The following is a 23,044-nucleotide window of genomic DNA, read 5'->3' as shown; positions in this document are numbered from 1 at the left end:
AAAAACCCCACAAAACAAACAAAAAAACCACCACAAAACTAAGGAAACAACCACAAAAGCATGCTCTGAGGGGAAGAAACACTCTGCGTTTCCTTGGAACCCAGGAACAGGAGTTTGCAAGCATGGGCTCCCTGAGATACAGCTGTATCAGTCATTTCAAAATGGCCAGGGAATGCTCCACTGCACCAGAACTCGGCTGCCACTTGTGTGGTTTTGATCTGGGCCAAGTAATATTCTTCCAAGAGTACAGGGACAATTCCCAACTCACTACTTACACACAGGCACCCTCTCTTGATGAGCAGTAGGTCAGTTTAACCAGAAGGATGCAAGCTGTTCTGGTCTCTACACCAGTGAGTGACCTCACGTGTACTTGATATCAGATATGGGGTGAGGGGCTTAATTCACCCAGCACATCCAGACAGCACCGACTTCAGCATCAAGCATACAGCCTCTCACATGGGAACATGTAGGGTGTGTAACAGGCTTGCATGTGGCAACATGGTGTCTATTAGATTTGTGTTTTGGACAGGAGACCCAAGAAAAAAGAAAATTCCTAGAATTTTTTAATCTCAGAACCTGATTTTTCAACAGAGAGCCAAATGGGTCCTGGAGGGCAAACTGCACAATTCAGACGGCAGCCAAAGGGAGACTTTCAAAGAAGAGATTTAAAGCAGCTCTGTGAGTAGTTGAAAGTTGGTTTTCCCCACCTAATTTTAATATTAAGGAACTGTTGAAAAATTTAGACTCAGAACCACGGAATAATTTCAGTTGGAAGGGACCTCTGAACTGTTCAAATAACTTCTAACAGAAATACAGAAGCCCAAGCCTTGCATTTTGGAAGATGAACTTGAAATCTGAAATATCAACAAACCTCTTCCCCTTAACTATGGATAAGATGAATGAGGAAATGGAGACCCATGAGGCAGTCTGCAAGAAGTACCAAGCTTGTAACTCAGCACCCAAACATTACACCCCTATCCCAAACCAGATTCTAAAGTCTGATCTGCAATCAACAGAAAGGACGGCCAGCCCTCTCACTATGCCTCCTTCTCCACTGATGACAGACCAAGATCAGTTGGTGAGCTATTCAAGAGCTAACATTATGTGTGGGAAAGCTACAACCAGCACTTAGGAACAGATTCAAGGACCTCATCATAATTTTCCCTGCTGTAGCTGAAATTGTTGGAGTCTCATGTAACAGTGTGGATCCTGGCTCAGCAAAAACTTCTGACCAGGTATGGCCACTTAGGAAGGATATAGTCCCACCATCTGTAGTGAAGGGCACTATTCCTGGCTGCAAGACCAGGGAGGCACTCATAAATCACAAACTCCTTGGTGCAGTGACCTTTTATTTTGTGTTTTCTTGTTCTAAATGTTACCTGTAAGTATTTGTATGTAAATAAAAATAATGTAACAACGGTACAGCAGAGCAGCTGTACAAAATAAACCAAGGTATCTTACAGGCAAGGTGCCAAAGTTGGTAGATGCTACAGTTCTCATGGCCCTGGGGATTATTATACCAAAGTTTGTCTGAGTGGCTTCATGAAGAAGCTCCTAAAATGCTCTGGTTTACTAAAATCCTTGTTCCTTACTCCTTATTTCCTCACTCCTCAATATATAAAGCTGTAACATCACTCTTTTTGATGTTGCTCATGGGGTCTTTGAGATGATTATGCTGGAGAAAATGGAAAACGTTATAAATATCAGAGTTAAAAGCCAGCTGTTTTACAATTATGCAGGCCAGCATCCAAGCTTTCCAAAGATTAAACCTATGTATTTTTAAAAAGTTTTCTCTCTAAGGCAGTCTTGGGAGAAAGATAACAAATAGCCATTCTGACCAACGGGGACGCATTTTACACATTCTGGAAAGGAAGCTGATGAATCAAGCTTGCAAAAGCAAACAAACCTCAACTGGGCTTACTTAAGCTTCCAAGCAGACAGACACATGCAGGCACATCCGACTTTGGAGTAACAACAAACCAGAGATTACTACTATTTGCATATGGCAGTGCCTCGAGGTTCAGTCAAGGATCAGATGCCCACTGTGGGAACTGCTGTCAGGACACACGGTAGGAAGGTGGTCCTTTCCTCCAAACATTTGTGAATTATTGGCCCAAACTTGCAGCAGATGCTGAGGTTGTGAACAGAGAGTGTGATGCCTGCTCGGCACTGCCTGTTCCTGGGCCTGGGTTATGCTCATCAAGGTTGAGACATAGCGAATGAGGTCAAGGCTAAGTGAAATGGCTGCTCTGTATCAAGCCGAGGAATCTTTACATCCGTCTAGGTGTTGTCCTTGAAATGGAAAGACAGACCCTCCTCTCGAGCACTGGAAGCTACCTTGATTGTATGGCCAAGAGGCAGTTACTGAAACCTTGTATGGATAGCTAGAGGCAGAATGGATCTCTGAGGTGGTGTGGTGGTCCTGCCACCTGCAGACCCTCTGTGCTAAACCGAACCCTAAGCCACCTTTAGGACCATGCCCACTATTCCATCTCCTCGCATGCTGTTTCACACCTGGTCTGTTTTTCTCTCTTTCCCAGCTTCCTTTTTTGTCTCCTGTCTAATTGATTCCAAGCTTGACCAGCTTTGGAATTAATTTAACTGCATGATATCATCACCACGACAGGCTCAGCCAGCTTGAGCTGCGGCAGCCCAGTGTGAAGGAGAAGGGGAGGGCGTGCTGGCCAGATGTCCTCCTATAACAGAGAGGTAAGCCAGGGCCAGAGGCTGTGCCATACCTGTGTGCCGCAAGCCTCTCTCTTGCAGACGTGTGCAGCATGCAAAAGAAGCAAAACAGGAGTTGCTCTCTTTCTCCCCCTTCTTTCCCCTTGCCTTCTTTTGTTGTGTTTGTCTGAAGAATAGGAATAATCTTCTAATCTATAGCTGAGCCTCCTCAACTTCACATTGTTCCCTTTCTCTGCAAGGATGTCTGGCACCACCTGAAAGGTGGCTAAGCAAAGGGCTTTGCTTTTTTTGTTCCTTTTTAACAGTCCTCCAGCTAAAGCAAAAGGAACACTCTGAGTCTTCAATAAAGGGGCCATGTAAATGCCTGGGTGAAATTAAAGTACTGCAGATTATCAGAATGAAAAATATTATCTTTCAGGTTGTCCTTCCTTTTGCTTTACTTGCTGATCTCAGTAGAAGATTAGAGAAGGTTGAATGTCCTTTTCAAACTCCATCTGTGCTAAAGCTGTATTGCTTCACGTTTAAGCTTTTCACAGCATTTTTGCTATTTAAAGTGCTACAAAGACTCAAGTCAAATTAAGGACAACACATCTCAGCAACTATACATGTCTTGCAGTGAGAGGCGAGGCCCTCAGATGTTACTCCAAACCATTCCAGAAGTGACACTCATTAATACAGTCACTGCCAACCAAGTGTCTGGCATTATCTGGGGCTGATGCAATGTGTAGCCACAGACAAGAGAGAAAAAAGAGGGTGTAAAAGCCTCTGATATCTGGTCACTCCAGGGCCCTTTTCACCAAGAAGAATTTTCATTGCGGCTACATTCCTGTCTCTCCCTTTGCAGTTGGATGTGGCATTCTCCATTTCCTATATTTAACCACTGCTGCCCGGCAGCTGCTGCCTTTTCCCCAGGAGCTGGTCAGCTGTGTGAATTCTAAGAAAAGTGTTTAGAGCCCAACAGGTGCTGGATCTCGCTGACTTGCATCCTCCGGTGCCAAAGGGCTGCAGGCTGCTACCCTGCTCTCTCTAGTACCGATAGTTGCAGAGCTCCTTTGATTTGCAATTCTCTCGAGCTGGGTTCAGCTTGGGTAGGCAACGCAAGAAAACTGAACAGATTCACAGGTACACAAACAGAAAACTCAGAGGACATAAGCTGCTGATGCTGCCCTTGAGTTTTCTTCTTGCGTTCCTCTGGCACAGTCCAGCTATGACTTTCTGTATTTCACTACAGGCCATAAATTTCTGAGAGGAAGTGTTTCGTGGCCCCTGGCATGTATTGGCAGGAAAGGCACGGGAGCCTTGGATTCTCCTAGGCTAGATGTTTCGCACACCTGCGATCGCAGAAGATTGGACTCGATGACCCAGGAGGCCCTTTCTAGCCTTGCGTTTCTAAAACTTGCTGGAATCCAAACAAATAAGTAAGAATAGTAACTTGGCCATCTTGCAGTTTCCTCAAAAAGAAAAAAAAATTGGTTCTTGTACTGTCCCTCTTCTTTCTGTTGTGGCTGGATCCCTATTTATATATCTATGTGTTTTTAACATACATACTTTTAAGTCTTTTAATTAAGACTTCTGTCCTTCAGCCAATTTCCAGCATCTGTGTGATGTTTCCCACAGTGCCACCAGCTGCTTCTCCATGCTTAAGAGCATACATATATTTGGGACCACCATGGATACACTCCTCCCAGCCATTTCCAGGATCTACCACAGGAAAGGGGAGCTCCGAGTTATCTGAGATGCTACCTTGACTTCTGAGATGCTATATACAGATGAAGTGGAACTGGGTTTGTAGATAAGGGTCATTTGTATGAAGGTGAATCGGCATGTGTGGTTCAGAAAAAAATTAAGGGCAGATTGAAGCAGTTTCACAAGGGATTCCTGGAAGTCAAGCCAGGGAAAAGGAATTTCAAGTAAGATGAAATATTTTTTCATTATTGAACAAGTTAACAATAAAGCATAGCCTTAGGAAGGAGTATGTTTGAACAATTTGGAGCAGGCAAGATTCAGAGTGCAAATCAGTGAAGGTTCATTGCTTTCATTACATCGCTGATGGTTTACACCAACTGAAGAGCTGCCCACTGTGCATAATTTCTCCGGACCAGGGTGGAAAAACCATTAGGTTACATGCTCTTTTAATTGCTAATGAAAATGCAATCAAGAGTACTTCCAACTGGATTTTAAAATTACCCGGTTCCTTTTTAAAATCAGCAAGGAGCTAGCTTCTCTTGGAACACCACCGAGGGAAGTTTTTACAGCACCAGTAGGCTAGTTGCATGAGAAGCTATGCTGCCAGCCACAGCAAAGATTTAACATAGGAGAAATACTAATAGATCTATAATTCTTTGAGGTAAAAGTCTACCGTCACTTAGCAAGAATGTGATGTTTTTGTACCTCGTGACCAGCTCCCTCTGCATAGCTACAGCTAGCTACTGTACTTAAAGTGGACATTAATGCAAATTTACAATGAAATGCTGGCTGAATTACATATCACAGCCCCATGAGACTATAATGAACTCCCCATAATTAATGTTATTAATCATGGGCCTAGCACAGGGGGCACATATCATGCATTTCATGTCAAAGGTTCTTATTAATAAACATTTCCATTTTCCCAGCTGATGAGAGCTAACAGCCTGCCAGAACTCTTCCTCTCATTCAAACCTGTTCCATCTCTATAACCCATAACAGCTCAGCTCCGTGCAGGTACGTCTTCTCTCTGACTTGGGGTGGTCAGCACTTTGCAGGAGTCACTAGGCAACCTGCATGACATATCAAAGCCCTGTTTTCGCCGAAACAATTCTACAATAAATCTGCATGGGGTCAACGGGGCCCGAGAAGCAATGCCTACAATCCCACGCGGCGAGACATCAAACACCAAAGATCTGACTCAAATGCTGTAGAAAAAGTAAGTTCAAAACGGAGGTTCTACTTTGATTTTAACTCTTGCCGATACACACGGGTCTGTCAGTAAGGCAGTGGCCCTAAACTATCGTATCACCCGGGCTGCGGTCATTTCTGAGATCCAGGTAACTTTTAAGCTGCTACTGTCAAAATCTTTCAACATCAAGAACTGAACAAACTCCAGATCCTTTTCTCCAAGCTGCTTATAATTTCCATCAGAGGTGAACAATATTTTTCAGGTAAAGCTTTTTGTACTTTACCCTTCCTCTGGCATCCTCTTTTTACTTTTTAATAGTGATGTGATGTTAAATAATAAAACTGTCACTAAATTCCCTGTTCTTTTATGAGAAATCATACTAATCTCTGCTGAAGATAGTTCAACACTCCACATCACTGACAAGATAATGGCTTCAATAACGTATACTTTGGGACCCTACACCTACATATCCGTGGCATTGCTCTTCTGGAGTTGCTAAGGTCTGTGTCAATGCCTGCTCAGGCAGCTGGGACTCTGTGGAATCCAGAATGGCTCTGTGCATCAAGATTTTTCCTTATTTAAATATTTCACTTCACAGAATGTTAGGAGTTGGAAGGGACCTTGAAAGATCATCTAGTCCAATCCTCCCCCTGTCTGGGTGATACCCATGCTAAATCACACAGGAATGCATCCAGGTGGGTTTGAATGTCTCCAGAGAAGGAGACTCCACAACCTCTCTGGGCAGCCTGTCCCAGGGCTCTGTCACCCTCACAGTGACAAAGTTCCTCCTTACATTTACGTGGAACTTCCTCTGCTCCAGTTTGCACCCATTGCCCCTTGTCCTATCTCTGGCCATCCCTGAGAAGAGCCTGGCTCCGTCCTCCTGACTCTCACCCTTTACATATTTATAAACATTAATAAGGTCACCCCTCAGTCTCCTCTTCTCCAAGCTAAAGAGGCCCAGCTCCCTCAGCCTGCCCTCATAAGGTGTTCCACCCTCTTCATCATCTTGGTGGCCCTGTGCTGGACTCTTTCAAGGTGACTTACGAGACTAAAGTTTTGTTCCCCAAACTTACTTCTCCAGTACAATTCCTAGTCTAGACACAATTATATCAGCTTTCAGGAACCATCATATTATTGATCTTTATATTTCCTCTTTACTTATTATAACTTATACAGATATTCTAAGCATCTTTGTAACAGTGCAATTGCATCTACACTGAGGAGCTGTGCTCGTCTCACTACACACATTTAATTAATCCAAAACTTCTAGAAGACAAGTCCTAAAGGCCCTTCTAAGCACTTGAATGCCAGGAATGGAAGCAGTTTATTTTTCTTCAGTGCACAGACTGGGTAAGATCATCCATGCTCTTACCTGAGCCGCAACGAACAAACAAACAATTAATTTCCGAGCGCCTTTTTGTGCCTGCTCTCCATCTCTAAGAAGCTATTTCTTTCAGTAGCTGAGAAAGGCTGTCTGGCTCTGTTTCCCAATCCTGTTTTTAAATGAACAGGGGACGGCTGCTGAGAAACAGGAGAGCTCTGATCTCATGCCTGCACTATCTGAGGAATCTGTGACGGCTGTTAAGTGCTAGGACTCCTGTGCTGGTGCTGAAAATGATCTGGCAGGATGAAAAAGCAGGGCTACAGTGCAGTCAGGACCAAGGAAGTAGAGTCAGTTAGGCTCAGACTTCATCTCAGTCATCTCACGGTGTTAAACGTGGCAGCAACCCAACGCGTGACGAGCTAAACTGTCTCCATAAGGACCCATTGCTGACAGCTGCTGTCACCCTCCTACAGCCCAAACCTCCTGGCCAGTACTTGTTTGCCTCTTGCTGCTGACCAACAGAGTTTCCTTGCAAGTTTCTGGGGGTATTTGCAGTGTTTCAGATGTTCAAAAGGGTTATTTTCTCTACTCTCCTGTCACCCTTCCAAAAAGCCAAATTGCAGAGTAACCTAAAATCTTCCAGAATATGCTCAGAGTTTTACAATCTGTCCTACATCTCCCACAATGCTTCACTGTAATGAAAACCTGTTTATAAGAAGAGGGAAAAAAAAGCAAAGAAACCCAAATCTTGGCAAAGGAAGGTGTAAGAAAAGGGAGGGAGGGAGAGCGGGAAGTGGGTGAAGACAAGTTGTCTCTTAAAAAGTACAACTGTTATTCCAGTTTCCTTCCTTCCTTTATCCTGTCCTGTGGGCATGTGGGCTAATTAGCATGACTTGTACATGCCTGCCATGGTATTACACAGGATTCATTACACACAACCCTTTGTTGAGAATTCTGCCTGTGTGGGAAGTAGACAAGTAAAATAATAAAAAAAAGAAAGAAAGATCAAAGACAGAACTTGCAAAGTCTAACTTTTCCTGCTCTACCAGGAGCTAGCACCAGCTGTACAAGTCAATGAAAATTAACCTTCCCCCCTACCCCTTGGATATCCAGTAAACTCAGATTTGATCCGGATGTTCTGATTTCCACGCAGCTAAAATGCAATCAAATGCTTGATTTTGGGGGATAGATTTGCTTAAATTGTATTAATTCACAAGGATAAACACAATTAGTAGAGCTCATTAGCTTGCAAAATGTAATTTATTTTCTTGAATATACCCATTTCCTTGGATGAAGAGCTCCATTAGCTTTATTATATTTGCAAAGCTTATATAAAAATCCAAACCATGGCAACAAAGAGAAAATTGTTACTACACAGTCACAGCAGTCACTTTTCCATGTTAAATAACTTTGGCATTTATTTATATTTAAATGAGAATCTACCACTCTCAAGACCAGGATATGGGGCAAGTACTTATCCAGACTATAATTAAAACTAATTCAAGCAACAAATGTGGCCTGAAATTAAAATACCCCCCCCAACTTCTTTAACTGAAAAATGATTCAACGTTCTCCCTCGAAACCCCTGTTTGTAATCGTTTAATTATCATAACCAGCGACAGTGAAGGGACTCTAGCCGTTTACAGCCTCCTCAGATGGGTCTGCATTCAGGCACGTCTGGTTTGCTTAGTGCCGGGCTTTAATTTCGCTGTAATATAAAGGCTAGAGAGTGGAGAAAATGAATACATGGCAAAGTACCTGTCATTACTTGTATCATATCACCGAGGTATTCTACATGCACAATATGAAAGCGGCCGGTGCAATTTTCATACTGTTATCATTTTTGATATTATACTGTCTAAAAGCAGTGACACACAAAAGAAATGCTTTTATCATTTTCAATGTGGGGATGATACTAATTACATCATCTGTCATCATTATACAGCTAAACAAAACTTTTCTTTCATAGAAAACTGCCATTTAGCAAATTAACGGGTAATGACCCATAATATACAGAAGATTGAAATTCGAGAATTACATTCACATTAGTTTGTTTTCTGCTTTCCCCTCAATTTTTATTCCCTGATATATCACGAAAAGGAAGAGAAATGGAGAATTTCTCCAACTATCTAATTTGCCAATAGCCTTACCGTCCTTTTGGAAATTGGTGCAGGATCATCTCCATCCATATCAATGCATAGTTTGGTCCTACTTAATGATACAGATTGTCTGCCAAGCCAGTAAAAGCCAGATGTTAGTATACTGATGCTCAGAAAAACTGCCACCAGGGCCAGATTTTCAAAATTAGACATGAAACAATGAGCTACATTTGCTTGCAAATAATGGATGGATGCTTGGAAACCAGGTACCGGAACGTGTGTTGCCTCCTAAAGCCTGACCAGGTCACGTCAGATGATGGCATGTAGGAGGTACCGGAGATGTTCCCTCAAAGAACCCAGCACTGGTACCAACATGTGAAGGGCCAGGTAGGGTAAAGACCCCTCTAAGGGCCCTCCTGCTGCCTGGACGCTATTTTGGGTGTGATATAATGCGGTAATGAGCTGCATTGTGGGACAGGTTTGAGTGCTACTATTGAAAGCGAGAGCCATAGGGATTACAGGAAGCACAGACCATTGTGGATGAGCCCTTAGCTCAAGTTCCCATGGCTTTCGGAAAGAAGAAGAATAAAAATACTTCATTTATCACTGTATCTGATCGTGCTATGTTCCTCAACAGAGAAGCAGAAATAAAATGTAGGATAGCAGGTGGATAACAGCACAGGTTTTAGGTGGGATGTACTTACTACCAAGATAATGTAGCAAATCCATGTAAATACAGAGAAGTATGTTTTAGCCAGATCATTGCTCAAGCTGAACTTCGGTGGCCCAGACCAGCCACTTCCTTTCATCATGCACTGAGATTTGAGGAAAATTAAAAGGGAGATTCCAGGGTGAACTAAGAATAAAAATAAGAAAAAAGACCAGTGAATTCGCTATGAACAGGCCATGTCAGTGGAAGTTTGAGTCATCAGCAGATGCTTCAGATACCCAGTAAGAGCAATTGAGCATTTGGCCTTTAATTCCCATCGTCCTCATCAGGGTGTTTAGAACTTTTCTCTTGCCCGTAAAATGATTTCCTGACTTAGGTGAAATTCTGAACTGAATGTATCTGTAAAGTAAAGAGGAGTTCTCAGTTCCAATTTATCATTGTTAAAGTGGATTAAAGGATTTTTTATTAGTAACACTTAGAGCTCACTTGTTCATGTACCTGGAGACTTCTACCAGAGGAAACCTTCCCCAGCTGACAGCCTGGCCAAATCAAAAGCTGAAAATGAGCGTGTGATGAGCACATTACACAGGCTGATGAGGACTGTGATGAGCTGGGAATTAGTGAGGAAACCTTTGAGAAAAGACCAAGCACTGGTGGAAACAGTGTACATGCCATTCTTTTTTTTTTTTTCTGAGTCACTGTTGAACCAAAAAGCTGAAGTACCCTGTGGGACATGGCACTGCTGCAAGTGATGTCTCCTGAATGAGGTATGTGAGCTTCTCTCTTAACATTAACCCTTTTACTAGCACCTAACACATTTAACAGTATAAGACAGACCTGGAAGTTATGTGAGATAACAGTGTAAGTATCTGTTTAACAAGTGATGAATCAAAATATATGACAATATATATGCCCAAATTATCTTTAGTTATGCTAATGAAAATGATACCTGGCAAAATGTTGGATGTATGACATTCAAAAGCAGCTTTCAATGGGGAGATGAGGAAAGCCAGCTTGATCACAAGCAGGGACTAGATAAGTTTGCTTATTCCACTTAGATCAACATGTTTCAGTGTTGACTGGAAAATACTCTATTGATTTAGGTAACTTGAAACCAATAATATCAAAATACCCTCAATACAATGACAGTAAAATAACAGAAGGGTTGTATTTTGTTACACTGTACTTCTGAGGGTGAATCTGGGTTCACACAGAGGTGTCCATCTCGTGAGGCTCTTGACCCTATTCCTGAAACTTAGGATGGGATTTTGGTTGCAACAAGATACTTTAATTCCCATTAGGTACATGTATAAACTCCTGTAACATCTATGGAAACCGAACTGGTGCTATCAACGGAGCCAAAAGCAATTCACATGGGCAACCACAGGACCTCAGTGCAGTTGATGATGCGGTGCCCATTGACATGTTTTGGAGATAGACCCTACAAATAGGCAGCACCTATGGGAAGAGCTGTGCCCTGCAGTACCAAGAGACCACATAAGATGTCCTACAGCCCAAGGATTAACACGGCCGTAGGTGTCTGTGTTGAATTGCGTGGGTGCCATGCTTACTTTCTAAATTAAGGTAAATCAGTGAAGCAATCTCACTTAACAGACTGACTGCTGGTTAGTGTTCTTTAAAATAAGACTTCAGTTTTGAATATGAGCCTTCTTTCTCATTTACAAATCACATAATAACCTTCAAAAGATGTCATCATGTCTTTACCTTATAACGATGTGGGTTTTTTATATATTCCACTGTGCATTTAAGATTTTAAGTAAAATACTTTAATCTGGTTTTGAGAGGTAGGTTCAAGGTTCAAAGTAGGTTCCTTGAACTCTCCTGCTTCTGAGTTCATGGCTGATAGACAACTACCAACCCAGCCAAAGCCTATCTCATTTTTATTCCCTCCAAACTTGAAATATTAATTTCAGCGATTTGGCATAGTTCCAGACTATGTAATTATAATCTAGATCCAGACTGGGCAATTATAAATTATATCTTTTAAACCGCCTCTCTTATTTCATTTGGATGCATATGGCTATCCCTTTTCCTGTCATAAACACAGAGTGCAGTCCTGCTCTACGCCAGGGCTGGCTACCACTGCAGGGTGAGGCTATCTTAAAACTCCAACGTTCCTCTCAGTGTTTTCAAAGGGTAGGAACCAGGCGATGTTACTAATGCAGGAATCACAAAAGGACTCTGCATTTTTGAAATGGGCTCCTTTTCTTAAATGTCTATTAAAACATGTTTTGATATTTAGAATTTGTCTTCTGAATATATTAATACATTTTTTCCAGACACTTACAAAGATCTTCAGTACAGAAATAGCCCTTCTCTGCTTTCTTTAAAACACAAAAAGAAGACTCAGACTCAGGAAATACCAAATCTTACTGAACACCCAAGCACTCCAAGATCCAAGAATCTGGACGAAAATACATGCCAAAGTAATTTCCTGGCTTTGTATAATTCTTGATTGAGTTTACCCTTAAAAGCCAAGACGTGTTCTCAGCACTACATCTCTATGAAAGTGAATTAAAGCTCCCCTGACTGATAACACCTCAGTTCACTGGGTGTGGTTTGACTGCATGGCAGTTTTGAGAGAAAGGAAAGAAAACAAAAAAAGTAAAGTACTGAGGGCTCACCCAAAGGCATGAGGTGAACTTCCAAGGATGGGCTGTGGAATTATTTAAGTTCTCAGGGAAGAAAATCTTCTTGGTGTGGGGCTTTAACAGATTGACTGTTCTTGTTATGAACTCATGAGCAGATTTAACAGCCCTTGGAACCTTGGACAGGATGACCAGTTTGCTTTCACTATTGTAGCGAGTAAAATATACGAAGAACCATGTTATTCTGGAGCTGAAGGAATGTGAGCCCTGTTCTTGCTACATTTATACAAAACAAAGAGATTCCTGTTTTTCTTCAGAGTGCAAGGATTCTCTATATGCTGATGGTTAAATACCTGAATATGTCCAAATCGATTGATGGATTCCTGCTGGCGGTACCTGCTGTCGGTACCTGCTGTCTACCTAGCAAAAGTTCCTCTAAAAAGCACTTTTCTGTTTGGATGCTCTATATGGCTTCCAAATGAACGCTCTAACCATCCTACAGAAGCATGATAATACCTCATAGAAAAGCATTTTTCATAAACCAGCAGTTTGGCCATGATAGGAGAACATCTAGCAGAAAAAAAACCCATCTAAACTCCAGCAATTTGGCCATCTGGAAACTTCACATCTGTAACAAAGTCCACACAGCAAGCAGGAAAAGGCCAAGAGCAGCATCTCCTATTTCCTAGGTTACAGGCAACAGGAATCTACGAGCACTGCTCCTCCATCTGTTTTCCACAGGATGGTAGTGTTTTGTGCAAAACGATCCTTGATTTAAAGAGCATCCATAGCATGGGGATGCAAAAAACATTTCCTTCTTCCTTCACAAGGAAAAGGTCATGTAAAGGAGCTGAGCTTGTGGTTGGATTTGGATCCTCTGTAAATCAGTCAGACTGAACAGGAGTGTCAGCCATGTCAGTCCACATTTCTCTTAAGAATTCTTCCATTTTAGTCAATTTTGCCTTTTTCATACCATCTTCCTCATCCTCACCCAAATGCTTCAGTGTGCAGACTGAGGGCCAAAGCATTTTGTCTCCCTCTGAAAGACCAGAGGAAACAGGAATAAACCCACAATATTCTCTTTAATCCTACATTCCTGGGGTGTTGTTGGGTTGTTGTTGTTTTTTTTTTAACGTGGCAATGTCCAGGAGCACTGAGCAAAAGATAATGTACGAAGTCTTGAGATGAACCCTACAGTCTTGTTTTAGTTGCTTGGAAAGTGTTAGAGAGTCATATGTGCAAACCTGATGAAGTATCTTGGCACCTTTTCTAGTCAAACGCTTCTGACTTAATTGCCAGTACACATGGGTGTATGGATGTATCACTGTCTATACTCCTGGTCAAACACGTATCTTGAACCTCCCAATTTTTGTCATCAGTCCAAGGATTTTCCCAGCACAGCAGTAAGCACATGCAATGCTATGTGCTGTCATTTTCTGAACAGATTAGGACAGACCTTCACATGACTTCTACTTGAGCATCTGCAAATGGAACGCACTTGATGGGAATTTTGTCTAAGGGCAACCATTCCTGCAAGCTTATGCACCTCCTGCCTCGTGATGATTTCATCACCATATGATACATTCCAGAATATCTAGATGGCAACCTAATGCAGTGGTTTGTAAATATTAAGATGAACTATACACAAATACCTTGTTACCCTCAATTGATACAACTAGAAACCTGAATGTAGGCATAACACAAAACAGACTGAAAGCAAGAAGCTTAACTGTGTGGAAAGAACTTAGTAGCATCTCTCTGTGACAGTGTACAGGTTCGGGACATGTAGAAACAAGTATGTCCATTACTGGGAGGTATTTTCTGGCCCAGACCATTGAAATTATCACCATAGCTATTTCCTACTTAAACCAAAAACTAAAGTAAAGAAAGCATTGCTACAAATGCTTGCCAACTTCAAAAACAGGAATCATGCCTCTCCTCGTGAACACAGAAGACATCTAAAATGTCACACCAAAACTAGTTTCCTGACAGTTATTCTCATTTTTGCTTTAGCCAAAGTCTTTGCATCTTTAGTCTTACAGAATATGAACGTCAGTTAATGACAGACAAGCAACTTAAAAAAAAAAAAGTCCGTAAAAGCACCTTGAAGATGCAAGGTGTTATGTAATCCCATGTTATTGTTATTGCTGACTGCAGCTCAAAGCTCAGCCTCACTGTAGGATGGTGGAGCTTATCATCAGCAATCTCAAGGCACAGCAGGGTGAGAATTTCATAAATCTGTTTAGATTTTTTTTTTAATCTAACATGGAACAGAAGCATTTTTATTCTGAATGCTACGAGACAGAAATGACTCTTCTTCATTCAGAGGTCAGGCATTGCTCCATGGAGGGCTGCTGACCGCACAAAAAAAAAAGCATTTCCACTTTCTTGCAGGGAAACAAAAAATATTCACAATTTAATAAATCCACTTGTGTGGAGATCTCCTGAGACCACAGAACAGCCCATCTTGAGAACATGTAAATGTACACATGAACACACAGTCTGGGTCCTGATGGCCCCAGCTGGTTCAGTTTGGACTGAGCGTGAAGTCCCTGTTCTCTGCTGACTCTCTGTGCTAGCTGTAACTTCACTGTCCATTTTTTAAGTCATGACAGCAAAAGAAGTAGAAATATCCTGCTGTGAAGAAGAAGAAGTCTTAGTGCGAATTTCAAGCAGAGGCCAAACTTCTGGAGAGAACTGAATGTTCAGGAAAAGTAGCTGTAAGGTGGCTCCAGGCGTATGAGGAGAGTGTTACAGGGAACAAGTATGTTTCCTGTTGCACCCAAATGGTTGGATGCAGACAAGGGCGGAATCCAGATGTATTTCAGGAGTTAAACAAGACAGGGCACCAAGGGAAGAGAAATTAGAAATTAAACAAAAGAAGTTCTGAAAGGAGAACAGAGACTGCAAGTGTTTTGGACAATTAACAACCTTCAGAACATGGAAATGCAGTTCCAGCTCTCTGCAAGGGATTTTTGGAACAGCACCTGCATGGATGGATAGGTAGCCTGCCTGGAAATTTGGGCTGTATTTATAAGGAGTTGCCATTTACATATTCTGTGCCAAAAGGAAGCCTGGATTTTGGATATCATCCAGTCCCTGAGAAATTTTCTACTTTGTGAGTATAACGTTGTGTGTATGGGAGAGAGAACAGTAATTCAACAGAACTCAGTGGCCTCTCAGGCTTATTTTGAATACATTTAGTTGCCACTGACATGGACAAAACTGTATTTGTTAAGAAACCACGTCTTACACACTTCAGGGTGGGAAGAAACTCAAGATGTCTTGGAATGTATCACTGTCTAATTACCTAAGTGGATCTGCAAGCGATGACATAGTATCACATAACAGAGTAAAATCAAAGCTTGGTACTTTCAAGAACAGATGAACCATGGTTGCGAATCTGGTGCTTATTTGCTTATTAAAAAAAAAACAGGTATAAAAAAAGCAGCATGGAGCAGATGACTTTTAAGAGCAGGGAGTTTTTATACACTTTAGGAACCCCATTTTTTTTTTCTTACAATAACCCTCATAAAATATTGGCAGTGGTGAGAGGCTCCTGCTGCAGCTGAAACTTGGAAATCTCAAGTCATTCACATACTGAGAGCTGTCAATCAAAGAGAATTCAATGACCTTCTTTCTGCTGTACGTTTAGCAAGGCAATGTTCTAGGACTATTACAATTCCTCTTTGACTCTTCAGTGCACTAACTCACTGTCTGTCGTGACCTGACCAATAGTGGCATTAAAAGACAGGACAGGAATTACTGAAAATACTCCACCTGGAACAGAAAAAAGGTAAAGCATATTTCAGTCTCTCAAGAAATAGCTCAGATACCCTCATAAACTTTGCAATCCTGCTAAGATTGTTCTAATGACAGAAGACTGTAATTAATCCTGAAAAAGATTTGATTTTAGAGAACCTGTTCAAGCAGCTTGCTTTAAGTTCATTACTGTGCATGAACATGTGAAAACATGAGGCAGCAGTGTTCCCTTGCAGCAAAGAAGGCTGATGGTATCCTGGGCTGCAGTAGGTAAAGTATTATCAGCAGGTCAAGGGAGGGGGTCCTTGCCCTCTGCACTGGTGAAGATACATTTGGAGTGCTGTGTCTGGTTCTGGGCTACACAACACAAGACGTGGACATATTGGAGAGTCCAGCAAAAGACCATGAAAATGATGAAGGGACTAGAGCATCCCTCCTATGAGGAAAGGCTGAAGGAGCTGGGACTGTTCAGCTCAGAGAAGAGAAGGCTCAGAGGTATCTTATCATTGTATAGAAATATCTGAAGGGAGAGTGCAAGGAGGAGAGAGCAAGACTCTTTTTGGCAGTGACAGGACCAGAGACAATGAACACAAACTGAAACACAGGGGTTCCCTCTGGACATCCAGAATCATGTTCTTACTGCAAAGGTGAGTGAGCACTTGCCCAGAGATGAGGTATTCAACCTTGGAGATATTCAGAAGCTGTGTGGGCATGGTCCTGGGCAAACAGCTCTACGTGACACTGCTTGAGCAGGTGGTCTGGATCAGACAACCTCCTTTGGTCTCTTCCAACCTCATTAGCCTGTGCTTCTGGGAACTCTTATGTGTCATTATCAAGTTGAGCTTACAAATGATCACAAGTCATCAGCATCTTGGTACCATTTAGGCTGCCTCAGAAAATCAAGACTATCTTAAGGAAAACACAGTAAGAAGCATGTACAGTTCTATCCACGCAAACCTAGCTCTCCAATGAGAAATGGGAGATAAAATGCACTAATTTCTACCACAGACTTCCTTCCCCACAATTATATCCATGTATATTCATATATATATATATATATATACATACATGTACACACACATATCCTAAGATTTTGTATATATCATTTTTGCTGCCCAGAGAGGTGGTGGATGCCCCATTCCTGGAGGTGTTCAAGGCCAGGATGGATGGGGCCCTGGGCAACCTTGTCTACATCATGCCTGGGAGGTTGGTGTCCCTGCCACAGCAGGGGGGTTGGAACTCTGTGATCTCTGGGGTCCCTTCCAACCCAGACCATTCTATGATTCACATAGCAAATTACCTAATATTCTATGATTTTATATCTATAATTTGTATAATCTATTTGTGTATCTACCCAACTATATCTGTGGACACAAAAATAAAGGAATTTTTCCTAAGGTTACACAGACCATATATTCTGGTGCAAGGCAGAGAACTGAAAGTAGGCTTCCTAGAGTCCTCATCACACAACAGCCTTTAATTAACGTTACTAGAATTTCAAATGCTGGCTTGCACTTTGAATTTAAACACCCGCCCACCCCTCAACATTCATGTCAAGAACCAGGTACACTCACAGAGTTGCAGGTCAAGCTGAAATCCCTTTGAAAATTCAGCCTTTTGTGGAGAAAAAGTTGATGGTTATTGACAAAATGTTGTAGTCTGCCTTGTTACTATTCATGATTAAGGAAAGTAAATATTGTCTGAGGTCTAATGAGAATTCCAATGCAATAAAGTCAAGTGTGAAAGGTGCAATCAATAAGTGATGATGCAACAGTATTCGCTTGTAGTTTTGTTATTGTTTAGTTCGTGCTATTTGGTGATGCTTGAAAATTAAGTGTTAAGAAATTAGTGTTACAAGGATTAACATTCAGATTTTATTTCTCATATTGTTATGTTTCTACAGCCATTAGAGTCTGAACACTAATTAGCATCTGATTTCTTTTCCCACTAGTTAAAGACTGCAAACCAAAGAATTATAGAACAAAAATACTAGCAACATCAACATTATCCATGAACATCCACAAACTAAACCCCATGATGTCCATGGCTAATTTTATACTGCAGGAGAAAGTACTGCAATAAAGAAGTGTATTTTCTTCATTTTTCTTTTATGTTAGCACCTATGAATCAAAGTATATTGAGTTTATAAAGAAAGCGTCTTTTCAAATGTATAACAGATCTCAGAGTCCAAGCTGGAATGTCTACATCCTACATATGGCAGGGCCATCCACCAAGGGATGTTGGATTTAGTACAAGTCTTGGATATAAAGAAGCATACCGCCCTATGAAAAAGTCAAGGACTAAATCTCAGTTACCTAGTTATTTCTGCAAGGAAACTAATCTCTTCTAGTCCTTCATCACACTGATTAATTTCTCTTCATTTGGACTCAACTGGATTGGCAGGCACACAGACATCGGTCTCTGTCACTGTGCCATGGCATGGCATACTGGCACCTAGTGTCAGAAACTAAAGGGACGATTTCCATCCCTTCCTCTTCTCCGCAGGCATGTTGCGCAAGCGACAACTTGTACTGCCACATCGTGCAGCCTGAAGATACTCAAACTATGTTTGAATATTATTTGCAACTCTGTGTTTTCTAAGAAGCCACGTAAAAAATTGTCTATGCAAACTTCAGTGGACCTTCACAGAGTGTGTTCCCAATGAACAGCTTGGTGTTTGTGAATAGACTGCTTTATTAATTCCCCTGGCACTTCATCTTCAGATTACAGAGCAAGACTTAGGACAGGGATATGAAACAAGGGTCGATTCTGTTCTAAAATACTAGGTTACATGACTGTTGTCAGGTGACATGGCTTTTGAGGTCAGCTAGGAGTAGTTGGCATAAAACCTATCCAAAGGGCAATTACAGACTAAACCAGACACCTCCCAAAACTACTGCTGACTGTGTGTGGTGAAAGATCCCATGCATTTCATAACTCAGCTCTGTAGTTCTTCACACATTGCTAAAAGCAATAATTACTTTGAAACATTATTTATATCTCTCATAATGTGACTGCTTTATAAATTCACTAAGTTGATGGATCGTGTAGCTAAACTGAATGTTCATATTTAACATATTACAGGAGCTAAAAAACCCCTTCACAGAATATAACCCATCCAGACCAGGAAGATTCTCTAATCCACACGAAAATTACTTTCTTACAAGGAATTTCAATGGAATTCGGTGGGAATTTGCTGTCACACTGTAAAGAGAACTACACATCTGGTTTATATGATGATTCTTGTTATCAAAATGTATTTTTTTGCAGAGCCACCGAAATGACTCAAGTCTTTCAATCATTTAAGTGAGATCTCTTGACCTACTGCAAATGACACCAGATCTTAGCAGTGCCTTTAACTTTTGGCAACTTAATTTTTTAATTTTTGTTTGGAGTCAGCCAAAAAACCTACTTCTGCATGAACACAGTACATATAATGTGGCCCCAACATGTACACAGCCAAATGAAAGAAAATTATGGGAAATAAAACATGATGTTTCAAATAAGCTCCCTAATAAAATCTAAAAATATAAGAAACCCTATCATATTAACCAGCAAGAACTGCTCTTTCACTTAAGGGATAGTTGGGTAATTATTCAAACCTGTACAAGACTGGATTGTCAAGTGAAATAATAATACAGAGTATCTCAGGATAATGAGATAGATCTTAAGGCCATTAGCAGTGGTTCTTATTATAATACTGGCCAAGATTCTCCAAGAAAGAGAGAGAATATTTAAATGAAACTCACAGAGAACTAGTTTGAACTCGTATATTTGAACAGCTTAGTACTGTCTCACAGTTTCCATTCCTTCCTGGAGAGAAAGGTGCCTATCATGTAAGACTGTGAAATCAGTCAGGTTTTAGAGACTGAAATCCCCGAGGGCAGAAATTAAAACAAAAAATAATTTGAAAATCGAGCCACATTGAAACCCTTACAGTTTATATTAAGAATCTTATCCTAGAGAGGCTTTGAGCTGTGATTAGGTATGCAGCTTTTTCTCTTTCCCAATTCTCTCTCTCATTCAAAACAACCAGACCAAACATGTATCTTCTCTGAATTTAGGTTTGACAAGATGAATTACAGCTTTAGAAGTAAGGGGTTTTAAGACTGGAAATAGAGAAAGAGATGACTTTTTCTCCATAAAATAGGTCCCGCTTACCAGATATTTGTATATGTATGCTCTGTTGTCTTATGTTTGTTTGGTTTTAACAACTTCAAGAACAGGAATAACTCAGTACCTGATGATCATACACAGAGAGTCTAGGTAAATCCCTCAAAACAGTTGCCTAGCTTGCAGCATGGCTAGCGTGTCAGGAGTTGTCATGGTTTAGAAATACCGTCTGTTTTAATATTCTCCTTATGAGCCTCTCCTAAGAATAGTTTCCAAATACCAGACCAGAGGTAGGTCTGACATGCCTGGCACAGTCTAGGGAGCAACTCTCCTCCTCACCTTAATGAAGATCTCATTGGCTGACTCAGCAGTGCTTGGACCATTGGACTGGACCAAGGTTTACAGCAGTTTAAGAAAGAATGCTGATCAAGACCTTGCAAATCAAATATTAAAAGACTGATTAAATATTTTACGATCGTTTTACTTAGGCTCTGATTTGAAGTTTACTTCATCTGCTAGCCAGAGATACGCTGAAGGATAATTGATGGAAGAAGAGTAAATAACAGCTGATGCTGCTGGCCCTAAGTATGCAAGGCATTTAAGAGTATTCCTAACCTCAAGTGTGCAGTCACTGACGTGCTCATTTGTCTCACTAGGTTAGTGTCACTACGCCTCAGATATGTGATCAAATTACCGCCGTGAAAGTGGTTTAAGCTTATGTGTTTTTCCTTGTATTGTATATTTGCACATGTCTCCAATGACACCAAGTAATCCTTTAAATTGTGTTAATTTGATCATGTATCCGAGTATCCAGTGCAGTAAATTGGGATAGGTGGCTATGAAAAGTGGAGACGATGCCTTTTAGAAGACAAATAGCTTCCCTGGAGAAGACAGACATCCAGCAGAACCACTACAGCTCAGTCTACCAGGATTAGAGTATAAAGCTCTCCCCTTCCTCCTTCTACAAAATCAAAGGTTTGCAACTTATAAACCTGGTTGGACAAATTGTTTTTGTGGATTTTTATTTTCTTCTTTATTTTTTAAGGGGAAAGAATTAAAAAAACTCTTATAGATCAGTTGCTGGTCAATTTTTGGTAACCTGACTGGGCCTGTATCACCTAATGTCCAACTAGATTTAAAAGAAAAAAATCAGAAGCTCACCATCCAGCAAGCTTTCCCATCAAACCTGGGGCTTGGAGTTGAAAATTTAAATTGGTCCAAACTTTTAGCCTTGGAAAAGCAGGGCTGAGCTTGTGCCTGAAATCCTTTTCAAGAGACATTTGGTAAGGATTTGCACATACCAAAGTACATTTTATGTAATGAGCAGGAAGAGTTATTGGACTAATCATTTTTAATAGAGATTCCTTGTCTTTAATACAGAGCTACACAATAGAACTTAATAGCTTGTGGCAAGTAAATAATTTACACATGGATTGTGTCTGAATACAAATGTATACATAAAATATCACTGACTTAATGAAGCCTTTGGGGTGGGTTTTTTTAAATCAATTTAATTGATTTTGCTGATAGGTCTGCATTTATATTTTTGTAAGCTACATTTTGCTTTACCTGTGCATGTGGCATGGTCGTGATTTTTAAAGGAGGCAGGGAAAACTCTGCAAATGAAATCAGAAACTAAGTACATGGAGTGTAGGTATTTTTGAAGTGTCTAGGGTAAGACACTCAGAAATAACACTCCAGCGTGACCCAATGGTGAAGCTCATTTAGAAACTACTTATCAGAAAAGGTCAACCTCTCAGGAGCGCTCATGACTATTCAGGGTGTTTTGCAGCATTTGAGCCCAATGAAGCTGGTAATGAAGAGTTTTCGCCTTAACGCTCTGAATGTTTTGGGTTGTTCAGCTTCAGTCAGCGGGGTTAGTTGCATTTGGCTTGGGCTCCTACTAGAGGTGGGAAGAAGACAACTGTCGGAGAAGAAGGTTAGTGTTGTGACTGATGCACAACTGAAGCCGGAAGAAAAGTGGCTGGATGGAAACATGGGTGTGTGTTTCAAAAGGAGAGGCACGGGATGATGGCTGCTTTACCATCAGAAGCACCAGCTTATCTGACGGGTCCTAAAGCTGTTTTTCACTACAAAACACATCCACAGCTTGTCCTCCCTCTCTCTGATGCACTGCTTTTCGTTGTCATCAACTCATGAAAGCTATGCATTAAAGGAAAGCACGGAGACGGATGCCAGAGCTGGGCCAGCGGGCCTGAGGAGACTGGCATGGAAGCCCAGGCGTCTGCTGCCATCCTCGGCCCCGCTGCCTGCCCCTGCCCGTGTGCCCCACGGGGCCGAGCCGGCACGCCTTACCTTTGGGGTGCCAAGGGTCCGTGAACTCGTACTTCCCCACGCCGATTGTCCGCAGCATCTGCACCCCGTTGGTGTTGTCCGGGCCCCCCGCGGCGTTGGGGGGCAGTGGGGCTGCTGCCTGCCCATTGGTGGTGGGTGCGCTGCTGGGCAGGGCGGCTGAGGGCAGGGCCGGCGGTGGAGGCGGCAGCATGGGGCAGGCCAGGTGGCCATTGCCTACCGGTCCGGGGCCCGGGTGGGCCACCGGGCCCACGCCGCTCATGGAGGACATGCTGAGGGGCTGGCTGTTGGTGTACAAGGGCTGGCTCTGGAGGTTGACCACCATGTTGCTGAGGGGCTGGGAGGGCTGTGGCTGGAGCTGGTAGTGGGCTGGCATCAGCGGGAGCTGGGGGGTGACGTGTGGAGGAAGGGAAGGCGTGACACCGATGACAGGGGCCTGGACGTTGGCGGCCGGACTGAAGGTGGGTGGCTGCGTCATCCCATAGGAGTGCGTGATCAGGGCGGGCTGGCTGCCTGCTGCCACCGTGGTGACCCAGGGCGCTGCACCTGCGGCACGAAGGAAGGCCAGCAATGGCGGCGGGCTCGGCA

The 23,044-nt window shown here is 42.1% G+C and overlaps 1 protein-coding gene across 1 annotated transcript in view; it reads right to left on the bottom strand.

Annotated features, from left to right (window-relative positions):
• Positions 1 to 23,044, bottom strand: part of KLHL29 (kelch like family member 29) — a gene marked incomplete at its 5' end in the record, with an annotated part of 253,744 nt that overhangs the window by 118,722 nt on the left and 111,978 nt on the right. Inside the window, one exon of the mRNA XM_084261767.1 lies at positions 22,460 to 23,002. Coding sequence (XP_084117893.1) covers positions 22,460 to 23,002 — 543 coding nt within the window. The remainder of the gene's footprint in view (positions 1 to 22,459; positions 23,003 to 23,044) is intronic.

This window comes from Gallinula chloropus (assembly GCF_964237585.1).
Source record: "Gallinula chloropus genome assembly, chromosome: 3".
In the NCBI taxonomy this organism is placed as follows: domain Eukaryota; kingdom Metazoa; phylum Chordata; class Aves; order Gruiformes; family Rallidae; genus Gallinula; species Gallinula chloropus.
The sequence above is the reverse complement of the archived record's forward strand: the minus strand, read 5'-3'. Positions and strand labels throughout refer to the sequence as shown.